At 40.8% G+C, this 14,722-nt stretch overlaps 1 protein-coding gene across 5 annotated transcripts in view; it reads left to right on the top strand.

The window, feature by feature from the left end:
* The window catches only part of LOC144686798 (mothers against decapentaplegic homolog 4), a 94,728-nt gene that overhangs the window by 69,652 nt on the left and 10,354 nt on the right, over positions 1-14,722 (top strand). For all 5 annotated transcript variants that reach the window (XM_078552543.1, XM_078552554.1, XM_078552517.1 and 2 more), the window contains 3 exons: positions 5,698-5,881; positions 7,809-7,977; positions 10,879-11,017. In XM_078552543.1, coding sequence (XP_078408669.1) covers positions 5,698-5,881; positions 7,809-7,977; positions 10,879-11,017 — 492 coding nt within the window. The remainder of the gene's footprint in view (positions 1-5,697; positions 5,882-7,808; positions 7,978-10,878; positions 11,018-14,722) is intronic.

The raw sequence follows: 14,722 nt of genomic DNA, 5'->3' as shown, positions 1-14,722 counted from the left end.
TTTATCAGTAGTTTTCAAATGTAAGTCTGGGGATCAAAGCACATTCAGCAATAAAGCCTCACATTTACTTATGATAGGAACATTAGCGATGTGAGTTTGACAATTATACAGATATCGGATTGAATTGATGCATTGAAATGCTTGAGTTACATTAACTTACCCCCTCTAAACTCAGTTATACTCACCTGTCACTTCTAAAGTGTACCGGTGCTAATTTTGAATTTACCCAAAATTAGTCTTAAAAGCCACAATTGAGAGAAATTTTGATTTTTCAGATAATTAAATGCAGTTTGCTGAATAAATTTATGTTGCCATCAGTAACCCCTATAAAAATTAAGCCATTACAGAAAAGCTGGCTTGAAGTGTGTGGAAACTGCACTACCAGGTTAAATTGAAGCTTATCTTTGATACAAGGTAATGTAATGAACTCATCATTTTAATGATGGTCAATGCTCTTACAGTAGAGCAATCTACTGTCTAACAATCCTTCATAATGGGTTTTCAGTTTTTCATTTTTGCTTAAGTAAAGGAATTTTTTTCAATTATTCATTCACGGGACATGGACAATGATGGCAATACAAATGAGTGGCTTGCTAGGCCATGCCAGAGGACAATTAAAAGTCAAGCTTGTTGCTATGGGCTGGAATTACTTATAGGCCAGACTGTTTAAGGATGGCAGATTTCCTTCCTTAAAGGACCAGCATTCGACTTTTTTTTTTCTCTAGGAGGGACCAAATGATTGTTTGGCCTTTTGGAAAAAATGAGCAATTGTAACTATAAATATTTAAAAATGTGAGTCGAGCATTTTTTCCTGTTCACTTAGGTGTGCAAGTCAATATTCATGGCAGTTTGATCTCAGACCCTAAACATGTTTGTGCTGTAAACCAGTGTCTCTGAGGAGCTGGATTGACTACACAAATTATTTTATGTACAGATTCTTAAAATTTAGCAGGGAAAGGCATTGCCTTTCAATTTCTATTCCAATACTTTTTTTATTCCTTCATGGGATGTAGGCGTTGCTGGTAAGGCCAGCATCTGTTGCCCATCCCTATTTGCCCTTGAACTTAGTGGCTTGCTAGGTCATTTCACGGGGCAGTTAATAGTCAGCCATAGTTCTGTGGGTTTGGAGTCATGCGTAGACCAGACTAGGTAAGGGATTTCTTTCCCTAAAGGGCATTAGTGACCCCAATGGATTTTTACAATAATTGATGATAGTTCAACACCCCCCAGGATGTTGACAGTGAAGGATTCAGTGATGGTCATGCCATTGAATGTCATGGGGGCGATGGTTAGATTCTCCCTTGTTGGAGATGGTCATTGCCTCGCACTTGTGTGGCATGAATGTTACTTGCCACTTGTCAGCCTAAGCCTGGATATTGTCCAGATCTTGCTTCATTTGGACGTGGAGTGCTTCAGTATATGAGGAGTTGTGAATGGTGCTGAACATTGTGCAATCATCAGCGAACATCCCCACTTCTGAGCTTATGATGGAAGGAAGATCATTGATGAAGCAGCTGAAGATGGTTGGGCCGAGGACACTACCCTGAGGAACTCCTGCAGTGATGTCCTGAAACTGAGATGATTGACCTCCAACAACCACAACCATCTTCCTTTGTGCTTGGTATGACTCCAACCAGAAGAAGAGCTTTCACCTCGATTCCCATTGACCACAGTGTTGCTAGGGCTCCTTGATGCTGGGTCAAATGCTGCCTTGATGTCAAGGGCAGTCGCTCTCACCTCACCTCTGGAGTTAGCTCTTTTGGTCCATGTTTGAACCAAGGCTGTAATGAGGTCAGAGCCGAGTGGCCCTGGTGGAACATATATAAGCTGAGGAAGAGTGGAGCCAGTTGATGTTTCAGAGGTAGAAGCAACTGGTCATGGCAAGCATATGTTGTCTGAAGTTTATCTTGGGGTCAAATAGAACATCAAGGTTGCAAATAGTCCAGTTCAACCTCAGACAGTTGCTAGTGAGAGGGATGGAATTGGTGGCTGGGGAGTGGAGTTGCAGGAGGACCAAAGACAATGACTCGTCTTTCCAGTATTAGAGGAATTTTCTGCTCATCTGAATGTCTAACAAGCAGTGTGACAATTTAGAGACAGTAGGGGGTAGGGGAGAGGTGGTGATAAGGCAGAGCTGGGTGTTGTCAGTATACATTTGAAAACTATTGTCTTTGGATGATGTTACTAAGGGACACCATGTAGATGAGAACTAGCAGGGGAAAAATAGATCCTCGGGAGACACCAGAAGTAATAGCTCAGGAGTGAAAAAAAACCATTGCAGGTAATTGTTTAATAAAGTGGGCGGATGCCTGCGGGGATGGAACATAAACACCACGATAGACGTGTTGACTCAAATGTTTCTGTTCCTGTGCTGTGAAGTCCTTTGAACTGTGCTTTTCATTATATCCACTTCCAGAGACAAACAGGCTGGGAGGAGATGATCAGATTAACATAAACTGTCAACTTCAATTGCCATACATGCTGGTATCACCAGGAGATTTCTTGCTGTGTCAATAGCATCCATCCAAAAAGTGTCTAACAAATACATTTGTTGCCTGGCTAACAATTACCTTAATTTTGATAGCTTTTGCAGAACAGATTGTAGATTTATTCCAGTCTGAAGAGTGCAAAGAATATAAAATATGCAGTTTCAAAATTAAAAATATTTTACATACATAGTGGGCTGACTTTTTCCTGTTCATGAGCCTGACATCAGGCTGATTTCCAGGCCGTGAACCCAGACATGCGTGTGGGAGGATAGCGACCGCGATCTTTCCAGAGGAGGTAGTTAAAAACACACTTTTGAGATCACCGCCCAATTAGGAGTAGTGGGAAAGCTAAGGAGACAGGAGGGCCAGTTGGGACCCGAGGTAAAAGAGGCCTGCAGCCTTCAATTTGGCTGCAGTGGGAGTGCAGTTACAGTGATTGGGACACGAGGAAGCAATGTGAGCAAAGGAAGATGAGGCTGAATGTGTCAGAAGGCTTTTTTTTGACCTGATCTCTCTCAGTAGCAGTAGTTTCCACAAGAGACTACTACAGTGGCAGCCCTGTGCCTGGGGATAATCGCTGATGTTCACTTTTTGGCAAGTATAGGTCAGATTGCATGTAAATGTCAATTGGCTAGGACCTCCCACTTTGTGCTCATATCCTGTGAGCTGCTGAGTTCTGCTCACTCTTGGAAGATTACGAAGTCTGGGGAAAATCCCTATTGATTAGTCTCCTCCATCTATCTTAATTGCCTTCCTGCCAGCGCTGGGTTGCTTTCACTGCTTTGAAGCTGCTTACAATAGAAGCATGAAGTGGTGGGAACGTATCAGAGAGTAGGTCCTAAACATTTTTTGCCATTTTCCCAGCTCCTCTTCTCCAAGGTGCTGGCAAAATTCCCCATAATGTCAGCAGTTCTAAGCTGGTATTCACAAAATCTCTCAGTGCAGAAGAGGCCCTTCGGTCCATCGGATCTGCATCGTCACGTGAGAAACACCTGACCTACCTACCTAATCCCATTTACCAGCACTTGGCCCATAGCCTTGAAAATTATGACGTGCCAAGTGCTCATCCGGGTACTTTTTAAAGTATGTGAGGCAACCCGCCTCCATCACCTTCCCAGGCAGCATTCCAGACTCTCACCACCTTCTGGGTAAAAATATTTTTCCTCACATCGCCCTAAACCTCCTGCCCCTCACCTTGAACTTGTGTCCCCTCGTGACTGACCCTTCAACTAAGGGGAACAGCTGCTCCCTATCCACCCTGTCCATGCCCCTCATAATCTTGTACACCTCGATCAGGTCACCGCTCAGTCTTCTCTGCTCCAACGAAAACAACCCAAGTCTATCCAACTTCTCTTCATAACTTAAATGTTTCATCCCAGGCAACATCCTGGTGAACCTCCTCTGCACCCCCTCCAGTGCAATCACATCCTTCCAATAATGTGGCGACCAGAACTGCGCACACTACTCCAGCTGTGGCCTCACCAAGGTTCTATACAACTGCAACATGACCTCCCTACTTTTGTAATCTATGCCTCGATTGATAAAGGCAAATGTCCCATATGCCTTTTTCACCACCCCACTAACATGCCCCTCTGCTATCAGAGATCTATGGACACACACGCCAAGGTCCCTTTGTTCCTCAGAACTTCCTTGTGTCATGCTGTTCATTGAATGCTTCCTTGTCAAATTACTCCTTCCAAGGTGTATCACCTCACACTTTACAGGGTTAAATTCCATCTGCCACTTATCTGCCCATTTGACCATCCCGTCTATATTTTCCTGTAGCCCAAGCCACTCAACTTCACTGTTAACCACCCGGCTAGTTTGTCATCCGCTAACTTACTAATAATGTTTCCCAGACCAACATTTCCATTTATTGCCACCTTACTTTCTATTGCCATGCCAAGTTTCAAAACAGTTGAACACTGCGGTAAAATATCCAACATTTTACTTAGTTACAGAAATATGTTAGTTTGCCCTTCAAACCTTTTGAGTTGTAACCTATTCAATTCAGGCTGTGTGAGCTTTAACTCCTCTCCATTTATCCACTGTTGTTTCATATTCCTTGATACCCAACAAACATCAATAATAAAATCGGGAAAAGGTTGGATATTCTCAGCATATCAGGCAGCATCTGTGGAGAGACAAACAAAGTTAATGTTTCAGGTTAATGGCCATTCATTAGAACTGGAAAACATTAGATATTTAATTCTTTTTGATCAAACACAGAGGCAGGTAAAGGAGGAGTGGAGAAATGAACAAAAGGGGAGAAGTCTTGGTTTAGGGCCTAATTAAATGACAGAAGGGCTGTGATGCAAAGCAAAAGGGGATGGTGTTGAGACAAGTAAAGAAACAAAAGATGACTCCAGCAAACCCTGTAACTGGCAACAGCAGAACCATTATTAACACCTGCTATCTTAAAAAAATAAGGAAGCAATTATGATTGAAATTGTTGAACTCGGTGTTGAAAGCAGAAGCTTACAAAGTGCCTAATCGATGAGTTGCTGTTCCGCGACATTCAATTGAGCTTCACAAAAGACAAACCTACATATGTATTCACCCTTAAAAATCTTAGATTATAAACCCAAGTTACATAAACCTAATACAAATGGGTATGGCCAGTATAGAGTCATGAACCATGTGAACGGCATGCGTGCTGTAGAGTGCATGTACTCTACGTTTTGTTGTTTGATTTCAGGCCCAGGAGGTGAAGGGGCAGTAAATGAATTTGTTGTCTTTTGCATTAAGTGTGTAACTTCTTTGCACTCAGGCTAAGAGAGGAATGTATAGTTGTAGTATTTATAATAGGTGATTGTTTTGTCAGTGCAACCCAACTAAGAGGCCTGTGGTTCCAATGATTTTATAATTCTGTGATTTTTTTTTTTAGTTTCAGAAATAGTAATTTGGAAGTACAAAACTTGAGTATTGCTGAAAAAGATTTTTTGTCGAAGCTTTTTGTCTTGCCTGATGAGTGCAAGATGAAAAGCTTTGACAAAAATGTCTCTCTCTTTCAGAAAAACTTGAGTTTCAGAAATGTGAGAATTTTGTTGAATAGCAGGCTCTCCATTTGTCAGTTGGGGTACAAAGTAAATAAACTTGTTTTCTTGCTGAACACTTAGTGTATCCAGCAGTATTGAACACAATAAGTATCCAAGTATTCAAACAAATTTTGTTTAGATTTGATGTGTATGTGTAATCCAATTTCTAGTTCCTGAATACTGGTGTTCAATCGCCTACTTCGAGATGGATGTGCAGGTCGGAGAAACGTTCAAAGTGCCATCTAGCTGTCCTGTGGTTACTGTTGATGGATATGTGGATCCCTCTGGGGGTGACCGCTTTTGTTTGGGCCAACTGTCCAATGTTCATAGAACAGAAGCCATTGAAAGAGCCAGGTAAAAAGAAATATGTGGGGGAAGTAGTTGGAAATGTCTTGGATGCAATTTATTTGAATTATATATTGTATTTCAAAATAAAATATTGCAGTAAAATACTGTTCTAATGTGAATTTCTAATGTCTTTGAATTCAGGAAAATTTTAACAACTCCAAAATAAATGTCCGCACCTGCTGTCCAAAACTATATAGCATAGTTCAGTGGGAGAGAAGTGTGAAGCTAGCAGTATTGATATATCTCTGTGAACTCAGCATGCATTTGCAGGGATAGGTTAGTCAAGGGCTCATGAGAGGAATTCCTTGAAAATGGTGTTTGTAAGACCACCCATTACAGCTGGTCTACGTTAATGCAGCCTCAACAGATATGATATACCCACCCCTAAACACTCCAGTTTTCTTGCTCCAGCTTCTTATGCATTCCCCTCTACCATTCACCAACAATAGCAGCTTTCAACCATCTAGGCCAGCCACTCCAGAATTTCCTCTCTTAAACCCTTTCACTTCACTCTCCTCAAGACTGTCCTTAAAATCCATGTCTTTGACGAAGCTTTGCTCACACCTGCTAATACATTGCATCTGTGAGCACTTGGCAATTTTTTTGTATTGCTGGTGTTATATAAATAGCTAGCTATGAAATGTATTTATGTTTGGATGTGTGTCTGGCTACCATTTTTGCTTATAGTAAATGAGTTACACACAGTTTTGAAGGATGTTAATTTTTCCGTAATAAGTTTTGTGCTTATAAAAATTAAGCGGCTCAATTTCTGTTGTCTTTGTTTGATGCAAATGGCGATATTAGACTTGTGGACTTGTGCCCAGTCAAATTACAAAAGCAAAAACAAAAAAACGTTCTTACATTTAATGATGCTGACACCATTTGAAACAAGTGTGTTTTAGCCAGATTACATGCCCCAGTGGGATGCACAAAACAGACCTGCTGGAAATAGGATATGCATCCTCTGAAATTGTTGGCAGTACTGGGTTTCTTCGCTTCCAATCAGCATTGTTTTGATTATTTTCCTTAAATTTGATTTCCCATTAATTTTTGGTCCACAGCCAGCACATTTGCATTGTCATGGGAAAGCGGTTCATTTTTAAGTTATTTAGGAAAATTACACCACAGTGGTAACATTTCCATTTTTTGACTGCATGAAGTTTTTGATAAATGTTAAAAGCTGCACAGCAAGACAAAAAATTGCTAGAAGATCAGTGAGGAGCTGGGAGTCTTGGATTACCATTATTATTTAAATTTATGCGGTATATCTTTTAGTTAACTAAGACAATGCAGATGATTGGTTTTAGTAATATGAAAGCAAAATATTGCGGATATTGGAGATCTGAAATAAAAATACAAAGTACTGGAAAACTCAGCGGGTCTGGCAGCATCTGTGGAGAGAGATATGACTGTGCTTGGGAGGGGCAGTTGTAGATGGAATTTAAGGAGGTGGAGGTTCTTTAAATCGTAACAGGAGTCTTGAGTTCAGGTTCCTGGCTGTTTGATCCTGCTGAAAGTGTGTGTTATCATTTTAATGCACAAGCATAGAAAATCTGGAGAGGAAAATTTTAATTGAAATTCTTAGTTATTATTACAACCAAAACATATAGCAGAATATGTTTGCTGAGACAATTATTTAGTATTGAAAAGATGCCGTTGGAACTTATAATATCCGAAAGACCAGTTTATTTTATGCATGCTTGATTAAATTGGAACAATTTGCAATGAGCCGAAGAGCACATTTGTCTCTGTTTTTCTTTTAATGCTGTCTAAAATCTCTCTCAAATTTAGATTATTGACACAAATGGCTGCATAATATTTCTGATTCTTGGGTCTGTTGGCACCAGCATTGAGAGTTTTAATACTGATTATAGTTCTTTCAACTTGAGCTTATAATAAAACCTCTTTACTGCTTGGTTGCTTTTGGTGTCAGGTTGCATATTGGAAAAGGTGTGCAGCTAGAATGCAAAGGGGAAGGAGATGTCTGGGTGCGATGTTTGAGCGATCATGCAGTCTTTGTGCAGAGCTACTACTTGGATCGAGAAGCTGGGCGTGCTCCTGGTGATGCAGTTCACAAGATTTATCCAAGTGCATACATTAAGGTTGGTTAAATTGGATTAAATGTTCTTTCTCTTGTCAGCCTCCTGACTTTGTATCCCTTCTCCCCCTTCCCGGCCCTGTTCTTGAATAAGCCATTTCTATCATACTGGCCCCTCTGTCCTCTGCCTCCTGCAGTGTTCCAATGAAGCTCAACGCAAGCTAAAGGAACAGTACCTCACTTTTCGATTAGGAACTTTGCAGCTTTCCAGATCTAACATTGAGTTCAGCATTTTCAGACCATAATCTCTGCCCCCATTTTGTTTCCTTTTTCTTTGTAGATTTTGGTTTTAGACGTGTTTTCCTTTGTTTTTACTTCTGGGTGACAGCTGTTCATTATTCTGCCGTTCACACCTGCTCTGGACACATCTTTTGTTTCTTGTCCCTTTAGCACTACACCACCAACCCTTCTGTTTCCAGTCTTCAATCCCATCACAGATCTTCCCTTATGTTCTTTCTCCATGCTTCCCCCTTTCGCTTGCTTAAAACCTATTACATTTCTAATTTTGCCTAGTTCTGATGAAAGGTCATTGATCTGAAACTTGGAAAGTTGGAATGTTTCTTGTTTCTTGGCGACCAGAACTGGATGCATTATTGGAGGCATTGTCTGATCAAAGCAGTAAACATTTGATTGCCATTTCTCCTGACGTCACTAAAACTCTATGATGCCTTTGCCATCTCCAGACCCAGCTACTTCAATGCTTGCTTTGCCTGCCCACCATCCTCCACCCCCAACTTCAGACCATCCAAAAATCTTCAGCCTTTATTGTATTCTGCACCAAGTTCTGCACTCCCATCACTACTGTCCTTGCCCTAAATAGCCACCTGGCTCCCCAGTGCTTCGAGCTTAAAATTCTCATTCTTGTGTTCAAATTTCTGCACGGCTTTCCTCTCCTCATTTCTGTAACCTTTTCCGGCCCTAAAACGTTCCTACCCCATCTTCTGTGTTTTTATGACTGGCCTCTTGTGCATTCTCCCCTTTTGCCTCATCATCGATGCCGTCAGCTGTTTAGTCGCACACTCTGGTATTCTCTTCTCGAACTCTTTTGCTGTATGATTTGTCGTCCTCCCTTAAACCCATTTTGTTCTTTGGCTGGACATCTGTTTCTTGTCTGATTACACCTCCAAAGAACCTTGGGACATTTTTGCTATATTGAAGCCGATATATTAATGCAAGTTGTTGGTTTTGATTCTGGGAAATCAAACATGAGCAGAGTTTAAAAAAGAGCAAGCCAAAACACAGAACAAACAGTGTTGGTGGTTGGATAATGTGCTATGTGCAGTTAGCTTTAACTTCAGCTTGAATTTCTAGACAGACTGAAAATGTACACACTTAAGGATCTTAAACCGTGATAAGATAGTAATAGACTTCAGGAGTGCAATTTATAAGAGGGAGCAGAATTAGATAGACCTGGGGATGTAATGCAAACATTTTTGAAGGTGACTGGAGAAGTTGAGAAGCTTGTTAAAAAGCATATAACTTCCAAATGGCAATTGAATATATTCTTCAAGAGAAAAAAAATTGTACAGTTGAGGAAAGAGCAAAGGACTGGGACTAATTGAGCCGGCACAGGCACTATGGACTAAGTGGCCTCCTTCAGTGCTAAATCAGTCTATGAGAAGAGACTAGGGGAAAAAGACAAGAAGTGACAATAAATGGCCCAGGAAAGAGCTGCAAAGGAGAGGAACTCATTAGTCAGCTGCCAGCCTGGGAGTTGTCATCCAGCTAAGTCTAAGACAAAAGCAGTGTTTTTTCCATTAACAGCCTCAGCTGCTTGACTAAGTCTCTTAGTAGCAACAACTCAACTATAGAAGTGAGCCAAATAATCAGTATTGTTGTTATATCTGTCACATCCAACTTTTAGTTCCGATGATGAACTAGTTAGTTTGTAGATGCACCTTTAAATCATTTGTACTACTAGCACTGTAGTTTCTGCTAAAATTTGGGCTTGGTTATGACCCAACTACAGTGGCTATCCAACTTCAATGTGTAATGTTGGTGCCTGCTGCGCTGCATGAATTGGCAATCAACAGTAAATTACAAAATGTCATCATCTGTCAACACATAGTGCCAATGCCTTACCAGTAGCACTGACCAGTTGATCATTGATTATTGTGCTGCTTTGCATGTTCTGCTTGCAAACCTCCAGAGGCACAGGTTAAGCACCAGAACAGAATTGTCCATAAATACAACTGCAACTTTGCTGAGCTGATGAATAACACAGAATTATCATATACACCAGACTGCTTTTGTTAGCCATAGTTAGCATTACACTGAACACAAGTGCATGATGTTCACTTGTAAGACTATTAACTGTGAAAAATAAAATGACAGATTAACAGAAAATTCTTTGAAAATGCTTTTTATTATTCCTCTATCCTGAAGTACAAGGAGTTCCCATATATTTTTATTAAAAAAGCAAGTTTTTGCCACTCAGCTGGGGTCGTATCATCTGATACTTGGCACCTTATCAGCTTATTTCCACACCATCCACCCCCACTCATACAATTATACACTGAAAGCAGTTTGTCTCAAGTCTCAGAATTGAACTGAAGACAACAGCTGTGATCACCTCTTGCTTTAACTAAAAAAACTTTAATAAAAAATAACACCGCGTGGCACTGAGCTCTGGACTTGGCTCATTTAGTTCCCCAGATGATCCCTGAGCTATTGTGAGCCAAGAGTTTCCCCATAGGGAGGGGAAGTTGAATGTTCATTATCCTGAGACTATGCTCTTGGATGCTTGAGCACAACATTAATACAGGTCTAGGAAGCAGTTTGACTGCTGTTGTTGATCATTTCGGTGGATGAGCTCCCATCTAAAGCAATATTGGAATTTTAAGTTAATAATTCAGTGTTTTCCATCACTGGGATAGCAGTTTTAAAATCTTTGTTTGTGTTCCAGGTGTTTGATTTGCGTCAGTGTCACCGTCAGATGCAACAACAGGCTGCTACTGCTCAGGCTGCAGCCGCTGCCCAAGCAGCAGCTGTTGCTGGAAACATCCCTGGACCAGGTTCAGTGGGAGGCATTGCCCCAGCTATTAGTAAGTTACCATGCCTGTTGGCATTCAGTATTTTGTGCAAAACATAAAGTTGAGGAAATAGACATTTTGCCTATCAAAGCACATAATTTTAATGCCCTAATTTTCTCATTCTACACTCGGCATTCTCTGCAGAACACTAGGGTTCAGCTGGCTTATTGTTGTTTTGGGGGAAATGATGGCAGTGTCTTTTCTGTTGTTCAGTATTCATTTCATTTATTTAATATGTCTGTTGGCATTAACCCATGTAGTGTTCCTCTCTGGTTTGTACACATCCTGACATGTAACAGAGTTTTTGTTCTCAGGTTGGAACAATATTCTCTGCTCCCAAATACAACTTACATTTTTTGAGAGTTTAGACTCTTGAGTGTTTTCTTTTTCACTTGATGAAATTCTTATGTAGTGGTTTGTATTTTAGCCTATTTTTTCCATTTCTCATTACTCAAAAATGAATGGTTTGCCATCACCAGTCGGCACCATTATCTAGTTTACACCTTTGTTACACCGCTGTTGCTGCCGCCTTTCACAGTGTCAGATGATTCTGGATTGCACATGAGATTTTGGTGTCCTTTGCTCCTGGGAATCTCACTCTGAGGACTCAGAGCCCAAGGATGTGGAGCCTTTATTTTTTTGAGGATTGTTAGCGTGGCCCCTGTGATGGACTATGGTCTTTGCTGTTTTAATATGACCTTGGTAATTGTCCCCACAACCAACTATTGGATCTTTCTTATTATATACATTCTACAACTCCTGGGCAAGTTTAGTGCCCCGGGCTATCAATGCTAGAGGAAAGTAGGGACCTTTTGTGTCAACTTCCAATTGTATGGTTGGATTTCTTTGGTTAAAGATGTGACATTCTCAATACAGCTATCCTTCATTTATCACTCCTAATTCATTTCCACAAAAAATGGTGTGTTAAACAAAAATCACTTTCTTAGAAGAAAACATGTAATAATGGTAGGATATGTTCCTGACCTGTAATTTTTACATTAATAACCTATTAGTTGCCTTGAACCTACATGGTCCAAATACCCTCTTACTAACTTGCTCACTCTTACTAACTTAGCCTCCCCCTCATCCTTCCTGCTCACTGTTTCCCACTCCTGCTCCCTCCTCCTCACTCAACCGCTACCTGAATCACTCCGTCCCTTTCTCTGCCTTGCTTCTGAGCCCTTGCTCACAGTGAGAGCTTTGGAGAAGGGTGGCAAACATGAAGCAGCAAGACTTTGGGAGCAGGAAATGGCAAGCAGGTGGGAGTGGGCAAGGAAAGCGGCTAGCGAGAGGGAGGGAGTGGGCGAGGGAAGCGGTGAGCGGGAGGAAGGAAGTGGGCAAGGGAAGCAGCAAGTATGAGGCTGGGAAAGGGCACAAAGGAGGGATGGAGAGAAATGGCGAGCAGGAGTGAGGCAGAAGCAGCAATGTGTTTAAAAAACAGACTCGGCATGTGGAGTTAGAACGTGGCTCTTGGCACATTCACTAAAATTAAGATGGAAGCAGCACTATTCTAGAGCTAATTTACTAACTGCATTAAAACGGAACTGAAAACTTGCTTTGAGAACGCACTTCAAACAGGGAAATACCTGTACTTCATTTTATGAGCTAGTTACTTTGGTTATTCACATCCACTCCAAGGCCACATTATATCTTGGCAGTCTGTCCACTACAGAATAACTTTAATCAGTTAAACTTCAGATTGGTGATTGAAAAAGGAATATGAAGATATTGATATCGATCTGCATGGAGGTACTGGAAACAAAGAGCTGCAGGGCTCCATCTTATTACCTTGCAGCCAAAATATCTTATGTCTGCCTGTCATTGGTGAGAATGACAGTTAAGAATATAGGAGTAGGCCATTCAGCCCTTCGAGACTGCTCCTCCATTCAATAAGATCATGGCTAATCTGGTTATGGTCTCAATTCCACTTTCTTGCCTGCTCCCCCGATAACCCTTGGCTCCCTTGCTATCAAAAATCTGTCTAACTCTGCCTTTAATACATTCAATGACCCAGCCTCCACTGGGGAAGAGTGTTCCACTTAGTAACCACCCTCTGAGAGAAAAAAATTCTCACCTGAGCCTTAAAAGGGAGACCCCTTATTTTTAAATTGTGTCCCTGAGTTCTAGCCTCCCCCACAAATGGAAACATCCTCCTGCAATCCATCCTATCAAGTCCCCACAGGATCTTTTATGTTTCAATAGGATCACCTCTCATTTTTCTAAACTCCAGTGGGTATAAGCACAACCTGTTCAACCTTTCTTCATAAGCTCAGCCTCTCATCCCAGGAATGAGTCAAGTGAGCCTTCTCTGAACTGCTTCTAATACAATTATATCCTTTCTTAAACAGGGACACCAAAACTGTACACAGTATTCCAGATGTAGTCTCACCAAGGCCCTCTACTGCTGCAGTAAAATTTTCCTATTCCATTCCCCTTGCAATAAATGCCAGCATTCCATTTGCCTTCCTAATCACTTGCTGTACCTGTATACTTACTTTTGCAATCTCTCTCTATTTAAATAGTATACTGCTTTTCTATTCTTCCTGCCAAAGTGGAGAAGTTCAAATTTTCACGCATTATACTCCAATCTACCAAATTTTTGCCCATTCATGTAACCTGAGTACTTACAGGACAGAACTGAGAAATTACCAGAGTTGCCTTTTGGTCCCTGTGTCACAGGATAATGTGTGTGGGACAGCTAATTTTTTTCTCTATTCCATGCTGGCTGTGGGTTTGGAATATTGAAAGATGTTGTGATATGGTTCCTATAAACTATTTTGTCAACTTGGGAGAAGGAACATAGACCTGGAAATTAAATTTAAGTTAGACTATATATAAATTACAGTAAATGTTCATTGTGATAGCAAAATAAAATGGAGCTTGTCAGCATTTCTGCTTACTTTTATTAAGAGCTCATATCAAGGTGTTCATGCAAAGCTTTGTAAGGCATCTGAATGTTTGTCCTGCAGGTAATCAAATGTGGCACAATGTTTGGAAAGAAAACGAATGCTGGAACTATCAGAGTAAAAAACAGAAAATGCTGGTTAATTAGCATTCAAATCAATTGAATAATATTTCAGACAGAATATCCCAGTTGGTGGTGGAGGGGCTGAACGTTTGTGGAAGGGGTGCCAATCAAGCAGGCTGTTTTGTCCTGGATGGTGGGAAGCTTCTTGAGTGTTGTTGGAGCTGCACTCATCCATGCAAGGGGAGAGTATTCCATCACACTCCTGACTTGTGCCTTGTAGACGGTTGACAGGCTTTGGGGAGTCAGGAGGTGCATTACTCTCTGCAAAATTCCCAGCCTCTGACCTGTTCTTGTAGCCACAGTATTTATTTATATCACTGGTCCAGTTCAGTTTCCAGTCAATGGTAACTCCAGAATGTTGATATTTTAGTACGAATCCGAAAAAAAAAGCCAATTTTGTAATTAATCAATGATTAAAGTTAGTGTCAATCAGTTAATCAGATTTATGGGATAAAGTTAAAATTAAATAACGAGAATGTAACACTAAAGGGTTCTGAATTTCTTAGCAAATTAAAACTTAAGTATTTAGATAAAAGTTAATTAAAACATTTCAGTTAACCTCCCTATGAGATAACGTGACATTATGCAAGAGAAGCAGCTTGTTAGTGAGTAGCTGGTGAGCCTTTATTTATTTAATTCATAAATAAAGACATCGGGCAGCTAGGAGCCTCGTAGTATGCGTCCTGTTC

The sequence above is a fragment of the Cetorhinus maximus genome, chromosome 1 (assembly GCF_964194155.1).
Source record: "Cetorhinus maximus chromosome 1, sCetMax3.hap1.1, whole genome shotgun sequence".
NCBI lineage: Eukaryota > Metazoa > Chordata > Chondrichthyes > Lamniformes > Cetorhinidae > Cetorhinus > Cetorhinus maximus.
Note: the sequence above shows the minus strand (reverse complement) of the source record. Positions and strands in the feature narration are given on the sequence as shown.